Source organism: Priapulus caudatus, unplaced genomic scaffold (assembly GCF_000485595.1).
Source record: "Priapulus caudatus unplaced genomic scaffold, Priapulus_caudatus-5.0.1 Scaffold191, whole genome shotgun sequence".
Taxonomy (NCBI): domain Eukaryota; kingdom Metazoa; phylum Priapulida; class Priapulimorpha; order Priapulimorphida; family Priapulidae; genus Priapulus; species Priapulus caudatus.
Window position 1 is genome coordinate 38,717 of NW_014577252.1, and position 17,568 is coordinate 56,284.

Below are 17,568 nucleotides of genomic sequence, written 5' to 3' on the forward strand. Positions count from 1 at the left end.
TCTAATCAAAGTGTCGAAGAGAGGGAAGTTAGCGAGAGCGTGCTGCTTATATACATAGTCACAGAACATTCTAGAAAGTAAACGTTAGGGTGATACTCCATTAGGAGTGTTCCCAACTTTAATGTCAGTAATGGTCATAATGGATGGTCTGGATAATTATAGAACGTGTTTACTCTATCTGGAAGATTTGAGAAGAGTGTAGTATTTCAACAGTTGGCTCTGTTACACAGGCGATCATGGGGTGCAATCTTCTACATGGTGGCAGCCTTCTTAGTGCTGACAGCCATATCTTTTTCATCGACTTCCCTCTAGGAGTCCAGCCCACTAGTATCCTCCTCCAGAATCTATTCCAGGAGCAACTTCTTTCTAGTGTGCGCATGTGTGTGTATGTGTGCCTGCGTGCGTGCGTGCGCATGTGTGTGTATGTGTGCGCGCGTGCGTGAGCGTTGTGTGTGCGCGGTTACGTGCGTGTGTGGGTCGTCCTGCTTACATGGGTGTGTGCGTGCAAGCCAGGCGTGCGCGCGCGTGTTCGCTTCAATTGCCGTCACGTTAACGTTGACAGCTGTTGGTGAGAAATCACTGTTGTGCGAACATACTCCATACCTGGTCTAAAATCCACGATGAATAATAACCCCTACATGTGCATAGGGTCACGATGCGAGCATGCGTGCTTAAAAATAGCGTACTAAAAATACGCAGGGTCCGTAATCGCGCCGTAATGTCAAATTGTATAAGAGCATCAAGCCATTTAGGATATATACTAATAGACCGCTTTAATCAAAATCTACCTTATTTTTCGTGGTTTTCGTGCTGTGACGTTATATTCTATATTTGCTATCATTATTCTCGTTGGACGAGACGAATCGTGTTAATTTTTGGCATATACGTTATGCCGAAGATGCCTTCCATGCATGGCTCTGACATGCCCTCTGGTAGGTTGACATCGAAATTCTGTAGGATGCTGACGAAGAAGAGAAAGAGCTCCATCCGAGCCAGTGCTTCCCCCAAGCATACTCGTCGTCCTGCGGAATGTAATAAAAAGTTAATCTATATTCATATTTATCTTGCAAAGTAAATGGTAATTCCAGCCATGCATAATGATATAGGAGTATTGACCTCACAAGTTCACGCTATTCGAGTATAAGTGTACCTACATATTCATGTTATTGATATTGACGTCGTGTACCCAACGCTAACATTTATTTGAAATGAGTACGTCTGCCTTTGTTGGTCACACACCTGCATGCTATTATAGTTTGAATTTAAGAGGCTGTGAAACACGCATCATACGCGTCGCTAGCAATTCACGTTCTATACCCCCCCTCTTCACAACAATTATTCAATATGCGGTTGTTCTCCACCCTCTTATAGGCCTATCACACAGCGCGATACCGGATATTTGCCCCTTTTAGCTGTGCGCGGTCTAACCTAGGCGTGTATGTTTCTATATTACATTACTAACTTGTTTGTTGTATTCTCGCGCGCCACAGCATTTAACCGGCGCAACATTTTTTCCTCGAAGTTGCCGACACACCAGTTTACGGACCAGTTGTGTTCCACGTGACGTGAGTATTTTAAATATGCCCATGACATTTAGTCCACTATAAGACGTGCGAAGTGCTACTTACTACAAGCGTAACGATTATCGATGCAATTAAAATAAGAAAATATATGTAAAATAACGACATTACATAACAGATGCCAGTCATTTTACCAGGAGTGAATAATAATTGATTATTCAGGAGTGAATAATCTATTATTATTCACTCTTGATTTTACGCGAAACTTCTTATGTATTCCGCGTACCAATGGAGAATGGAATAAGTGCGTCGTTCTTGATAACGCTTCCATTTTCGTCGAGGAACCGCTCTGGGGTGAACCTGCCGGGATGTGGGAAGTAGGTGGGGTCCGTCATGACGGCTGTGAGGTTAGATATAACGTGAGCATGCGCCGGTATCGTATAACCTCTAAACACAACTTCCTCCGGCGTAGAATGGGGAATTCCAAGCGGTACGATGTCGCCTAATAAATAAATAAATAAATAACAAGCAATTAAATTTACATTTTATCCTTCGTTGATGGCTACAATGCCAGAGATTTAAACACTTACATGAAAGAATAACCCGTGTCTTGCGAATGGATATATTCATAATATTTTGTCAGTGGCTGCGACTTGCTTTATGAATCGATCTAGCCGTCTTAGCTACAATAGGTCTCAACTGTAGTTAGTCAGTCATTCACTGTTCGCCGTCGTGTCACTGACAAAATAAACGGCAAGTATAGCCGCATAAGAGTCGAGCCCTACTGCCCGCTCAGTCGCAACCAGAATTACGCGTGTATAAATTACAATTATAATTATATTGACGCAGACGCTAGGCTGTATAGACGTTGAGATGTAGCCGCGTTGAATCATGGAAGCAATTCCTGTGTGACGGTTAACCACGTCATACCCAGACGTTGGATTTCCATGATGGTCGCCTCCGTAAATGGCATCTTATTCTTGTCGGCCATCGTCGGTAGTCTGCCTCTGCCGATGACGTCATCGATTTCCGACTGAACTTTTTTACAGACCATTGGATATTTTAGCATGAATAAGAGTCCCCATCGTAGAGTGGTAGACGTCGTCTCCGTCCCAGCCATGAAAAGGTCGGTCAGAATGAAAAGAAGCTCCTCGTCTACGTAGAATACAGAGACGTGTATCAATGAATCGCATCTGTGATAAAATTTCAATTTGATGACAGATTTCAGTGTTCAATAGTATTCTAGGAAAATGCTGGCATTAATTTAAAGCTTTTATCAATTGGTTTTCATTAATTACTTATTGAATACGTCGGTGGTTTCGATTATCGTAAGAATCACATTTACGTGTTGAAAACAGCTTTATATGACGAAAGTTGTAATTTTACTATGGAAATTTAAAAATATGACGGGATACCGAGATCTACGTGAAATATGAGATTATGCGTATGCGGCGCGCTTGCTATTTTCACCTGTAAAAAAACAGCGACTCGCTCCTCGTTTGGCCTCTTGTTTGATCTCGGCCAGATAAGTGTCGGTGAAATCGCGTAGGTTATTTGAATCAAATGCCCCTACATGCTGTTCGATCTTTTGTTGAAGCAGACCAAATATGATCCTGTAATCGTCATATTCTAATTATGAACATCAAGAGTAAGATCAAAAGACATGATTTGTGTCTTCTGTTAACGTGGTAATATATCGCGTATGATGTATTTGGCGAATGCTCGTGTTTGTGCTTGTGTTTGTGTTGTGAGTCAAAACTCAAAGTCAGTGTTTTTAATCTGCTCCGTTATTTAATAACGGTCAAATAACGGTTGGCATTCCAGCCAGTTGAGGATTGATAAAGACGTTCCAACCATAGTGCAATAAATCGCCGGTGCTCGCCTTTCATTAGTGATCATCTCGTGGAACTGTCTTCTAAACGGCGGAAAGTGGCGCAACCACGGGAAGAAGTTCAGCGCCCCCTGGACAGCGTAGTTTTCGAACTCTGCGTCCATGACGTGAACGAGCGTCTTGAACTCTGCGTCGTCGTATTCGAATCGGCTGCCGAACATAATACTGCAGATGACGTTGCAGACGCTTGTAGTCAGAAGTGTCTGCGTATAGGTGGAGTATGTGTATTAGCAGAGTACGACGGCTCTTGGCTGAGGTAAGGTAGTTGAAAAGAATAACGGGAGCATAACTCCTTAATCCATAAATTATGGATTAAGGATGTATGCTAGTTTAGTTATTCTTATTTTTAGGACTATAATGGCCATGGCCATATATACATTTTAAATTTGACAATAACATATTTTAGCATAGCTTATTGACGTAACATTGAATAGTGCACGTTAACGATCTTGTTATTACACGGGCTAATGCTTTTCGGTTGCGTCTGGGATGACCTCAGTCTCCTCAGTATCACCTTCAGCGTTGTTAGGCTCAATTGAGGAGTTTCGGGTTCCAGACACGCGTCGTCTGTACACTACATGGCTAGCTTTTTAATCAATAGCTCGTGGTTTTGTATGTTATTCACACATGTGCGGTCAATGGTTATGCCTTTATAGTATAGGAGGGGATATGTGTCAAAATGCCAATTGATCGATTGATTGTTCAATTGAACAGTCGTTTAATCATTCAAACGTTCAATTGATCGATTGATTGTTCAATTGAACAGTGTTTAATTATTCAAACGTTCAATTGATCGTTTGATTGTTCAATTGAACAGTCGTTTAATCATTCAAACGTTCAATTGATCGATTGATTGTTCAATTAAACAGTCGTTTAATCATTCAAGCGTTCAATTGCGCAATTAAATAACGAATTGCCAAATTGCATCGCCAATTGACAAATCAAAGGCACGAATACTGAATAGGCGTCTTGAATCATGGAATGGAGTCAATGGACAATTGAGCAACTGCCGAGGCTCGTCAATCGACAAATCAAACGTATACCTACTGCACATGCGCACAGAAGCATGACGGAAGGCGCGGTAGCGCGTACGTTGCTAGGAACGCAATCGGCCGGCGTTTCCCAGCTAAGTGCGTGTACCCGCGTGTACGTGCGTGTACCCGCGTGCACGTGCGTGTACCCGCGTGTACGTGCGTGTACCCGCGTGTACGTGCGTGTATCTGCGTGTACGTCACGCTGTGCTATAGATGGTCGTGACATTTAATGTGAGTTATTATTAGTTATGTCGCTGTCTGTGTTAGTAGCAGTCTATATTGTTAGCAGAAATGGCGGCGTACTCACCTTGCTGTCAAATTCCTTGCCATCATGAGATTTTAACTCAGCTAAAAGAGCGGAGATTTCCTCTTTGATTTTGCCTTCCAGGCTGACTTTACCCATGCCGAATTCTCGCAGTTTGCTCATTGCAAATTTCCGCTGCTCTTTCCACGGTTTCCCGTCTGATTGAATAAGACCTGAAAATATTTATCGACATTATATATAAATAATTTCAGTAGGCCCCCTACTAAGGTGAAAGGGACCAGGATCCTAGGAGCCATCGTCATTTTCCTGATGTTAGCGGAGAGTACACGTGCAATGAGAATGCGTGAAAAGTCATCGACTCCATGTAGGCTCCATGTAGGCTACATGTAGGCTCCATGTAGGCTACATGTGTACGGTTTGTCAATTTAGTACAACCATATGCCGGTTTACAAACACACACCATATTTTTCGCCAACCATACACATTGTAACGCCACCAACATGTTATTTATAAAAACCTTATCTTACTTTACAGAAACACGTGTACATTTTTAGCTCACCTTGACATCGTCAAGCTGAGCTATTGCCATGGGTCGTCGTCCGTCGTACGTCCGTCCGTCCGTCCGTCCGTCCGTCCGTCAACTTTTCGCTACGGTCAACAATAACTCAGGAACCGTTTGGCACACATGTTTGAAATTTGGTATAGTTGTTACTGCTATGCTCCCATATTAAACGTCCTATTTTGGAGCACGCCAGTCGACGTACTTTCAAGCCACGGCAATTTTTGGGAATTGGGAATTGCCATTAGTCAGTTCAGGTTCAACGGATTTTGCTCATTTTTGGTATGTGAATGAATAAGGCCGGCTAGGGTTCTGATATTTAATTTTTTTAATGCAAATTAGGTAGGGTTGGGCAATTCATATAGCATATTATATAGACACAAACAGTCTGTGGTGTCACACTCGTCTGGTTCGTTTACAAGATTTCATTGACAATATTCTTTAATGCAAAATTGGTATTTCCTCTCCACCCTGCCGATAAAACGTACTATATTAGAGTAAAGATTTACAAAACATGTCGGAACGCAGCATAACCTATTTATTTCAAACGCCATCGCTACAAAGCGGTCACGCCACGGACATCTACGGTCACAAATTGTGATTCATTTTGGTTTATAAATTATTATTGCGATATACAGATGGCAATCGTTTCTATAATGTACGTCGATGGTTGCTCATTTAAAACTGGCTTCTTCTTACTCACTCATTTGTGTCCTTTTTTGTGGTGAGCTACAGTGTCATTGACACTTTCATTCATACCAACAGGATTCGCGCGCCACCGAACCACACTAGTTTGCTAAACCAACGTACACTATACTTGTAGTTGGTCAGCGAACGATACAAGTATAGTTTGCGCAGAGAGATGATTTTCCGCGCGCAGTGTGCAACCTTTGACCTGCGTACGTGGCATGATAACGTAGCTTCGGGCGCATATGGCGGCCGCCAATTCCAAACCCCCCAACGCCCATCGCTCCTATTGAGCACGCTGGCGCATTGTAAACAGCCGTTAACATTTTTTTTAAAGTTTATCTTGCACGTTACAGACCGAGGGCTAATCACAAAAGTGCAATTATATTTATACCTAAATGCTATTTAACCGAACGATATTCATTTTAGTGCAAATTTATCCATATTATAACTGAAACTATATGTCGTTTATAAGATATTACAATCCTTTTGCTTTTAAATGAATAAATAAGAAACACCCTCGGTCTGTAGTCCTTGGCTGGAAAGTGGTTTTGCGCAACTTATCAGATCGTGCGCTTTGAGTGGCGCCACCGTCGTTGTAATTAATCTGTAGCCGTTAGTTTAAAAAAAAATTTAAATAATATTTCTAATGATGATTGAACCATGAAACGTTTTATGTAGCGTAATTTTAACCTAAATTAACTGAAAATAACCCTAGAACCTAGAGTAAACGATCCCTTTAAGCTATGGACCGTAGGAAAGTGTACTATCTCTAATATCTCGCGAACAAATTGGGTTACATTTCTAAAATTTGAGATACATATAAACACATGTCTTAGCTATGGTCTCTGTGAATTTTGTATTATTTTTTGAGAATAGTTTTATTAATTACCAAATATATACGCGCGGTATCGCTCATAGGCTAAAATTATGATTTATGTCATACATAGCTTCCCAAACGCCACTGACATGTTTTATGGTCAACAAGCGCGTATCGATGTGCATTAGCACGAGTCAGAAGGCGAATGCACGACTTCACGGAAGCGATAGAGTGAAAACGCGCGTCTTTCCTAACGCGCCTGATATGGACATCCGGTCACATGCGGTCACAAAGGTAAAAGCCCTCATCGAGTGTGGTGCCCGTATTTGGCCTAAAATGTTACCGGAGCTAACATATATGTACGAATCGGTACGAATATATACAGTCCCCAAAATATATTACGCCCATATAGCATATATAGAAATATATTTGCAAATAATTTTAATCTGACGTACGAATGGTCCGCGCCATCTAACACGTCTTACCGTGATATAGATTGCGTATGTCTTTCCCTACGACGGCTGCCGATAGAAGTTCAAAATATGGATAGGTGGGCCTCCCCGAGAATGATTCGCCTTCCTTGAGAAACGCATCCCGAACCGAATCGAAATCGCTTAGTATCACGAATAACTGTGGTCCCAGATACAGACTCATCACCGGCCCGTAGGTCGTTGACCAATCTTTTAGCGTAACGTCTGGCCGGGCTCCTAGTGAAAGAGCTGACCCGACAAGCGGAAGTCCTCGTGGCCCAGGCGGAAGGTTGCGCGGTCTCCTTAGGTAGTGCCATACGAATGCAGCGATAAAAACAATGGCGAACAACAGCAAAAAGTTCTGCGTGGCCCAGAGAACGATCGTAGGCGTAGCCATGTCGGTGCGAGCATTCAACTACATGAACTGACTGCGTGCGTGTGCCCCCTGTCATGTTACCTGGGAAAATTCACAGATAATACGAGCAGGGTCTATATACCTATCTCCGTTGGGAGACATGGCCAACAGGTTTGCCAGGTGCGACGATAACTAGGCGTATCTAACGCCGTTGGGTCGCTAAGGGGTCGTTGTCGTATCAGGTACTACAGATATGTACCCGAGGTACATATATGTATACATAAAGTGTACCAGACTTGTACTACAAAAGTGTACCCTAACCCCAACACTAACCCTAACCCTAACCCTAACCCTAAACATACCTCACGTAAAAATATAAACATAATACCAGGAGCGTATAATGACAAATATATTTGCATTTATTTTTGTCATTTGTATATATTTGTCATTGTACGCTCCTGATAATACTAAACAACCTAAAACTACCTCGGGTACATATCTGTAGTACCTGATACGACAACGACCCCATCTGCGTATCTAACTTGCTCATACAACCTCGATTTTGCAAGGCTACCTTAATGTTTATATAGTGCATACAGACTGACATCATGAACATGTCTTGGTTTCAGATTATTATCGTTAGCGATATTTCACCTTGGTTCTCTTAGTGTTTGCTATTATCATAGGATACAATATTAAAGCGAAGCGAGGCGCGTATACCGGTTTATATGAACAGGATCAAATATATTATTATATACACAGAGCGATCGCGCGAATCTGATTACGGTCACTACAGATAAACCAAGATGTCTAAGCTGATTTACTCTGCCTCGTTTATGTTGGCTCTCTACCTATGTAGTCATGTTGCTCTTGTTGCGGGGCGAAGGGCTGCTCGGTATAGCTGCTACGTAGAAGCATTCTCGTCAGCTCATATCTGTTTGTCAGCACATTGAGATGTCTTTCCTCATAGACCGTTCAGATGATATATAGGCCCCAAATTTGGTATTTATTATATTAGGACCCTGTGTTAGGACTTATAGTATTAGGACCCTGTATATCATACCAGTGAGCTCGTATTCTAAAGAAATATTTATAAACTCCTTTTTTCCCTCTAATAAAAAATATTCAATTCACTTATTTATTTATTTATTTTATTGTGGATTTATGAAATTGCTACCATACTCGCAGTAACTACGGCTATGTGATTTCTGGTGAGTAATATGCCGAGTACAATTTCTCTTACCCGTGACAAGTAAACTAGCAAACACCAAAAAACAGATGTTTTATGAAAAATCGTTTTTAATATATATGATTAATATATTTAAAGTATAAAGTATATGATACAACAAAAAGGCAAAATTATGTACACGATTGGTCTATTATTTGCACTGCATTACGTGAAATAAGATATGAATTAAACATTGAGTAAGTGAATTTACGATTACTTATTTAATGAATCAAACAAAATAATAGCTACTCCACCCATCATGTCATGGCAGCTTCTAGCGCTGTATGAAACTAAAACTAAAATCTTATATACCTGCATATCTATTCTCGTCAAATACGTTATCTACAGGCCCAATACTTATAAAATATGCAGTACACAGGTATTGTCATAGTATAAATATAAAGGAGAAATATCTAGCATTCCTACAAGATCCTCGGGCGAAATCATCTATCGCTCTATCGAATTGATTATAACGTAATAATTATTAGCTGCATAACTAATAACGATAGCGTCGGTTTTGCGTGTTGGGCAATAGATTGTCAAGTCAACGCACTATTTACCCGTGTGCCATCGATATTATATGAATGGTCAACGTCCAAATTTAACCGCAGGCCATGCGCGAAAGATGTGTAGCGAACTGATATTTCTTGGTCATTTGCTCAGTATGTCTTAGCGTACAAGCGCTCGAAAAATAATACGCTTTAATCTTGAATAAAACTGTTTAAGTAACAATCCCACATTAAATCGCAAGTATCACTTCTACAGACGTATAGGCAGAGTGCCTTCTCTTGATACTTTAAAAGATCGACGGACATATTTCGGCCATTATCACATGCTGAATCACATGCTATATGTCCTACGTTGTCTTTAGTCAGCATCGAGGTTGTCTATCAGTGTTGAACATCCGTAGGAGCTTGTACTTTTGAGCAGATGCGATAGTCGGCTGAACGCTGGGGTTGGCGAGCTGAAACGTATAATGCACGTATGACGCACATGGGTATGTAAATCTTATTACCTAAGCGCTAAAATTCATTGCAATTAACCGCTAACTGCATGTGAGCAAGATTCACGAGACAGGTCACAGAAACTTGGGATGTCTCAATGATAAAATGATGAGTCAATGATGATGAGTCATTAAGTACGAATTATATTTACTACCATGCAGAGATTCGATGTTTATGTAGTCTTTCTTGCCTAATAATTTCACGTAAATGCCGTTCAAATACTCAACACTCACTCTACTACAACACACAGTCATATCTGACGTAGACCGCTACACAAACTCATAGTATAGACACATATAGTATCACAAAATATAGTGTTGTGAGTTGTTTTTTGAACGCATAAATAAGTTTGTGCACAGTGGCGTGCTTACGGTAAGATTGTGTGTTGTGGAGGAGTATTTAAACGGTGTTTACGTGGCCTTATTAGGCAACTTAGAGTACGTGAACAGGAAATAAAACAGGAACATAAAAGTCTTGGGGTGGGCGTGCCTTAGGGTATATTGTGCCAAACTTTGGTAGTAAATATAGTTCGTATTTATTTACCGTCATTTTATTATTGAAACGGACCGAGTGTCTGCGAGACAGGCGCTAGTAATGTCAACATCTACTATAATGTCAACATTTCTAGGCAGCTGTGTAAGATGCGTGCTCTATATCGTGTTGCTCGCCTGATCGGCAAACACGGTAGCGCGTCCGAGTAATCACGCAGCTCAATAAACGTAACTATGAATTCGCTGAATCAACTTCTGAATTATCGGGTTAATAGATCGTCCGTGTACCTTTGACCCGTACGTGCCGGGGTGCTTGCTCCACGTGCTTGCCCTCGCGTGAGGTGATCGCAACCCCCCATCAGGATCGAGTCGTCTTTACACGTCTGCTGACTTGTTAATAATGAAGTATTTATCGAGCGCAACGTAAGATGGTTGAACAGCAGCGGCGGTGGAATGGTACGTCGTTGACTTGTGTTGACTAGAATCGGCAGCAGTTCCTCTAGAAGCAGAAGAAAAGAAAAACGGGTTTTAAACATTGACGCATACTTGCACGCGGACGCACACACGCGCACGCACGTACTCCACAAGTGCGCGCGCATATATACACATAAACAATTAATACACGTTCACACATAAATAGCATGGTATATGCTTCTGTCTGAAAATTGCTACTAAGCTTATCTTAAATTTGAGCACAATGCTATTGTGTGGGAGTAATCCTGCAAACGGCTATTACTATAAATGCTCTCCGGGTTGCAAATAGATTCAGACACTTCATTCGTGTAACCTTGTCGTCTACTTTCCCATTTCCAACAACCGCGTCCCAGCTTGTTAACATTATATATTTTATTATTTGCAGAGGTGTCGTGGGCATAGTGGCTGGGGGAAAAGAGGTGGCATAAGTTCATTTATAGGCGCTAATATTCCTACTACTAATTTACTTCACGCGTAGTCTACGACGCAGGGGTTGTGATTTCGTTGCACGGTAGCGCTTTATATAGTCACCCCTAAGTAACCCGGAGTGACGGCGCACGCGTCCGATGGGTGGCGGCAGCTCAAACGGACCGCCGGCAGGTGCTGGCGTACGGCCGCTGGCGCGCGTGTGTGTGTGTACGGGATAGGGGGGATCATTGGCGTGACGGCAGCTGCCGCTACGCACCGCCAAGCTTGCCGCTTTTCAAACAGACGCTATCAGCGGATTTCTGTGCAGCTGCGAGCGTGTCTGAGTACGTGACGCATGCCCGTACTGTGTGTGCAGAGTTGTGCGAAGACCTATGTAAATTAATGGGTGGGAATGTCTATACAAGACTGTGGCTGATAAATACGGTATAAAGTAGTGGGCTACATAACATCTGTATAACATAGTGAGTGGTGATCTTAGAATGTACTGAGTGGGATAATCTAAATATAATACCGAGTCAGAAAATTCCTATTAAGTAGTGGGTGGTAATGTCTATATTAAGTATAAACCCTATGTGAAGTAATAGCTTGTATAATTCCTGTATAAAGTAATTGCTGATAAAGGGCCATACGAAGTAGAAAGGAGAACGCATATACAAACGAAGCGCTAGGAAAAATCGGCATTATATAAGGGATAGACGGCTAGAGAATTCTAAATGTGTATAGAAGCATAGCAAATCAACTAGTGCTATAAAATATGATCAGACTAAGTGACGTAATAGTTTGCGGTTCATATATATGGCGTATATAGTGTGCGCGCGTGGCACATATGACCAAGACGACAGCAAACCGTATAAAACATAGAAACAAAAACGTTTATAAAGGTAGCAACTGAAAGCCTCTACAGGTGACGATATCTGCGACCCTGTATAATTTTGTAATTCCCGAGAAACATCTGCAAGAAAATTCGGCCGCTCTCACGAGCATAATGACGTTGGTCCCCACGGTAGAGACCACCGACGCATCTAACATCGGCATCTTTCCCTAATACGGGGATGCAGCGAGGAAACAAAGGCTCGTGCCGAGCAGCAGAGCTAACAAAGCTCCAGCTCAAAGATGCGAGTCGACTATAGCCTTGACCGCAATCAATTCTCCACGAGTTGGGCCGCACGGTAGCCCGTGTGTGTAAGCCTATTGTTTCTTCGCGCGCCATTGTGGCCGGAGCAATTATGCGAGAGGGTATCCTAATCAGACCCGCAGCTGTGTCCCGAGTGTATCCAGCAACACGAGCGGCGCTTAGTCGGTAGGGAACTCGGAAATTAGACATCAGGGCGCATCGACCTTCATGCCGAGACAGAGCTAATGCGTAGTTTCTGTTCGACAGTCACCGCTAGGGTACCGCTTCCTCGCGGCAAAGTTTTTACGTTACATAGTCCGGTTACTCGTTTAATTAATTATGGCTACCGCATCATCCCGATCTTACAATAAGCCGCGTTCACATCAATCATCTGTAAGATGTTCCCTTGGTCGATTTCGCAAAGGTTAGATAACATCGCAGTTGTTGGCAGTCGCTACTAAATCTGTATTCATAGCAAGCCAAAGTCAATGAAGGTCTGAATTGCTGTTTAGGCCCATAGGCGTCGATGAAATGATCGATATAGATTTGATTAATTCCTAGTGCGGAAAGACACATTCCATCACGTTTCACACAATGCTTTCAACACTCCCATCCAGTCTAATAGATAGTATCAATTAAATATGATTTTGTATATCACATTCTCTTAAAGGTGTGCATAAATTATGCAATTACTTATATGCAGAAACCAGATGAGAGGCGTGCATATTTGCATTTTTATGGCGATAATGCAATATTAAATGTACGCCCAATCCTTATATAAACAGTTACATTTTTAAATTTTAATTTGTAATTTGACTTGATGTAAATGCAGCGGCCTGTTTAGGTGCGACTCATTATTCTGTTATTTACTCACCCAATTTTGTAATAGTATAATCGTCCTAGTCGTTAAAAATAAAACGATTCGAATTGTAGGCTATATAATAGACCTGCCGCTGAGTCGCATTATACGCGTTCATTTATTGCACTGCTCAACGAACGAGTGGCGGCAACGACATGGCGGGAAGCCGTTAGCGCGTACTCGCACATCACGTGTGTTTTGTCAATATTGTGGGAATTCGAACATCTGTTAAGATTCTAAGGCGAACTATACATGGGCTGTGCAAGCATGCTTTATACGATGCACAAACGGAGCAATTGAGGCGCCAGCGTGGGAAAATTGACTTCCGCGCCTATTTACACCTTGCATGTGTTTGTGTGTGTGTGTGTGTGTGTGTGTGTGTGTGTGTGTGTGTGTGTGTGTGCGTGTGTGTGTGTGTATGTGTGTGTGTGCATGCGCGTGTGTTACACACACCTGCGTGTATATATAGGCGCCACGAGGTACGCCATTGCTTAATTACACTAATTAATCTTCTCAATCGGCTTACCTGTATCAGGTTCACAGCAGCCAGTGGTTGAAGGGCATTGCTCCTTCCCGTCCCGGACTCACCCCCGCGTCTCCGCAGCCCGTGTCCGACAGCTCGGTGGGGGAAGCCGAGCCTGTGCTGAGCGCCGCCAATCTGCCGTCATCCTGGTAGTAGCCGGCGGCAGCGTACGACGCCGATGGCGATGCCGGCACGTGAACGACGGCAGGCGCAGCGTACGGCGACGATGACGATGCCGAATACGGGACGGCCGAATACGCTCCCGGCGACGTCGCCGAGTAGTCGCCTGGTGACGTCATCGAAAATACGGACGGCGACGCGCTCGAGTACGGTGACGATGCTGATGACGCGGGCAGGTACGCGGAGAGCGCGAGTCCGCCGTCGCCGTACGTCGCGGCGGCGGTCGCCGCGTCGTAGCGCTGCACGTCGTGCAGCAGCTGCTGCAGCTCGCCGATGTAGTCGATGGCCGACTTGAGCGTGTCGGCCTTGCTCAGCTTCTTATTGTTCTCTCCGTCCGGCACGTGGTCGCGCAGCGACCCGAACGCCGTGTTGAGCAGCTTCACGCGATTGCGCTCGCGCTGGTTGCGACGCGACAGCGAGCGCGGCGCCACCTTCTGCTGCTTCGCTCCTTCGCTCGGTCTCCTGCATCGCGACGAGTCGTTGTCCCTGCTCGTCCGTAGCGGCCTGTATTGATGCGCTTGCTGTAAACTCGACGCGTCCATCGCGCGAGCGTCCGTGTATAAGAGGTCCGTTTGCATGACGACGGTGCTTCTGTGCAATCTGTAAATGTCCGGTAAAATCGGATCGTCTCGAATGAGATCTGCTGCGCGCTGATGCTCACTGCCGCGACGTCGTGCGTTTACAGTCGCTCGCACGCAGGGTCCGTTAGACTTTATAGTTCACGTGCAGGCGGCGACAGGTGAGTACTGCTGTTCACGCCCCTCCCCGCCAGCGGCATTGTGTCGGCTGTCAGTCTTCGAGTGGCGCGCGCGCGGCGCACGTGCGAGCCGCGGTAGCGTAAATGGAGAGCAGCCAGGCGTGCAGAGCGATGCGACCATGCTTGCGTCGACATAGACTGGCACCAACGGTGACTGCGTCGAGCCATGATATATTACCGTCGCTTGTGTTGACGAACTCGTTGCCGGCAAAGAATTGAGGGAGGAGTTAAGACGTGATGATGATAGTGACATAAACGTAACTCGGTCGGGGGAAAAGAGAGATAAAGGGATAAGGTAGAAAAGGCGCGCGCAAGAGAGAGAGAGAGAAAGAGAGGGAAAGAGAAAGAGAGTGCGCGCGCGAGACGGAGAACGGCAGAAAGAAAGCGAGAGAGAGAGAGATAGTGTGTGTGTGTGTGCGAGAGAGAGAGAGAGAGAGAGAGAGAGAGAGAGAGAGAGAGAGAGAGAGAGAGAAAACAAGGAAACGAGCTAGACAATGAGTCGCGAGCGAAAGAAAGAGAGAGCTAGAGAGAGGCGAGCGAGCGAGAAAGAGAGTGCGAGGAAAAGAGGCGAATAAAGAAGAAAGAAAGTGCGAGAAAGAAAGAGAGAGAGAGAGAGAGAAGTAAGAAATGAAGAGAGAGCGAGAGAGAGAACGAAAGAACAAGAGAGAAGAGCGAGAGCTAGTTATCAAGAGAGAAAGAGAGAGAGAGAGAGAGAGAGAGAGCGAGCGAGAACAAGAAAGAGGGGGCGAGAGAGAAGAATACGCGCCCGAGAGAAAGTGGGAAAGAGTGCCAGAAGACAGAAAGAGGGTGAGAGAGTGGGACTTTATAGCCACGAAGATACGACTGCGTGAGTAGGAGCTGATAAAATAATAACCATAGGAATGCAGGCATGCACGAGTAATGTAAGAGAAAGCAACAGTGCGAAAAAGAGAGGGAGATTAAAGTTATTATGACGAGCGTTTGTCAGTGTTTATCCCCACTGTCATGATGCCTACCGTTATTGCTTGAGTAACAGCAATTGTCTAGAGTAACAATAAAATGTCTTAGAACCTTCGTATTCACCAAAACATTAATTTTCGAACTACTAGTTTGGTAAACAATCGTTTGCTGTCGTCTTGAAACTAGCCGGTAGTATGGACTAACTAGTAGCGCCGCCGCCTATCTGCCATAGACATAGTACAGACTCTCTCAAATACACTTGTTTTCAATTAATCACCGACAATTTACAAGTTTACCAATTCTGCTATTCTAGCTACGCGATAAAATGCATTGCTGTTACGATGTGTTTATCTCCAATTTTCTATGCTATAACTGCATAAAATCTTTGTGTTTTTAATGTTGGTGTAATCAGTGATATTTCCGCTGTCAGGTGAGCCTACATTCAGCTATATTGAGTTTTTCTGAGCAAAAATCTCGCAATAATCAGTGAGGATGAATATAGGGAGAGTAAGCGAAAGAGAAAGAGAGTGAGAGAGAAAGATCTTACGGTCGGTCATGCGATTGCTACCTCTACGAATCACATCGTCTAGCGAAGTTTATTATTAGAACGTTATAGCAAGTCAAAAATACTTTTAGGTTCCACCGAGATTTGAACTCGGATCGCAGGATTCAGAGTCCTGAGTGCTAACCATTACACCATGGAACCATTTATGAGTCTCTAATTATTGTCTCTAATGAAAATGTGCATATAACAGCTGTATATTATTAATTACATATATATACTTTCACATGTGCAATGCAAATGAAGTCAAAGGAAATTAAGTTAACATGACTGACTAAACAATATATATAAATATGACTTCAGAAGGCAACCAAAGTCCTGTGAATTACGGATTAGCATTTCCGTCGAAAGATTTATCCTTTTGCCAACGTTTTGTGGCGCACATTTGTTTTATCGTCCGTAAGATCTAGCCTTGCAGCTAGAAATTCATTTGTTTCCGTTTAGCCGTAGGGTTTGCCGATATTATGAGCCAGGATCAATACAAAGCAAAACAACAGCACTGGGTGCAGTTAATATGAAACTTCTAATCTAGCCGAGACATCCGGCGCCCATGATTTTTCTATCCTCCCATTTCCGAATTAGAAATCGCTAATAACAGAGCCAAGAAGACGCAGCAGTTGAGGATGAGAAAGCCCTTGATTGTTATGAATTCATGCGCACCGAAGGCTGTCGATATAGCCTCGAGCTAGATGAACAGCCAGATCAAGGTTTCCCTGACTGAACTCCTTCATCTCATGCATCACTACGCACGCAAACATTGCAGTGCATCCTACCTGGTATAACCTTGTGCGTTATTAATTATATACTAATGAATAATGAACAGATAAACGAGATTCTGGCTATAGATATGTTACAGTTCCACATTAATATGCTGCGTACACAATATTAATATATACCGCATATAATACACAATATATATAGGCCTATATGATATATATGTGTGTGTGGCTATAAGGAGTGTGATATTTATCTCGTATTCCTAATTTATACGTATTAGCACAGTGGCTGATATGTTTTAGCTTACATGACGAAATTGTAAAGGGGTTATTTAAATTGCACTAATTAGTAACTTTAGTGCACGACACGTGTAATATTTTATATTATGCATTATACCACTCTCTCTCTCTCTCCCTCTCTCTCTCGCGCGCCCTCTCTCTCTCTCTCTCTCTCTCTCTCTCTCTCTCTCTCTCGCGCGCCCTCTCTCTCTCTCTCTCTCTCTCTCTCTCTCTCTCTCTCTCGCGCGCGCGCGCGTTCTCTCTCTATCTCTCTCTCTCTCTCTCTCTCTCTTTCTTCTCTCGCGCTCTCTCTCTCTCTCTCTCTCTCTCTCTCTCTCTCTCTCTCGCGCGCGCGCGCGTGCGCCCTCTCTCTCTCTCTCTCTCTCTCTCTCTCTCTCTCTCTCTCGCGCGC

General features: G+C 43.5%; 2 protein-coding genes and 1 non-coding gene across 3 annotated transcripts; all 3 read right to left on the reverse strand.

The window, feature by feature from the left end:
• Window positions 1-777: 777 nt before the first annotated feature.
• LOC106807026 (cytochrome P450 2C20-like) lies at window positions 778-7,648 on the reverse strand. The gene is made up of 7 exons (XM_014809229.1): window positions 7,262-7,648; window positions 4,753-4,922; window positions 3,403-3,614; window positions 2,991-3,133; window positions 2,451-2,675; window positions 1,807-2,022; window positions 778-1,022 (listed from the first exon to the last, which is right to left on the reverse strand). The coding sequence occupies exons 1-7, from the start codon at window positions 7,641-7,643 to the stop codon at window positions 841-843; spliced, it is 1,530 nt and encodes a 509-aa protein (XP_014664715.1). The 5' UTR covers window positions 7,644-7,648; the 3' UTR covers window positions 778-840.
• Window positions 7,649-8,878: 1,230 nt separating this feature from the next.
• Window positions 8,879-14,676, reverse strand: LOC106807035 (achaete-scute homolog 2-like). Its single transcript, XM_014809250.1, has 3 exons — window positions 13,727-14,676; window positions 10,613-10,823; window positions 8,879-9,793 (listed from the first exon to the last, which is right to left on the reverse strand). Exon 1 carries the CDS (start codon window positions 14,479-14,481, stop codon window positions 13,738-13,740), a length of 744 nt encoding a protein of 247 aa, XP_014664736.1. The 5' UTR covers window positions 14,482-14,676; the 3' UTR covers window positions 8,879-9,793; window positions 10,613-10,823; window positions 13,727-13,737.
• Window positions 14,677-16,233: 1,557 nt separating this feature from the next.
• On the reverse strand, window positions 16,234-16,305 carry Trnaq-cug. Its single transcript has one exon. It is a non-coding gene; the product is annotated as a tRNA-Gln (tRNA).
• Between the last annotated feature and the right edge of the window lie 1,263 nt (window positions 16,306-17,568).

Coding starts and splice junctions, on each gene's coding strand:
- LOC106807026 (XM_014809229.1), bottom strand. CDS start 7,643: ATGGCTACGCCTACGATCGTTCTCTGGGCCACGCAGAACTTTTTGCTG. Junction 3,615..4,752: donor GCAAGGAATTTGACAGCAAG/GTGAGTACGCCG, acceptor ACCTATACGCAG/ACACTTCTGACTACAAGCGT. Junction 3,134..3,402: donor GAGATGATCACTAATGAAAG/GCGAGCACCGGC, acceptor TGACGATTACAG/GATCATATTTGGTCTGCTTC.
- LOC106807035 (XM_014809250.1), bottom strand. CDS start 14,481: ATGCAAACGGACCTCTTATACACGGACGCTCGCGCGATGGACGCGTCG.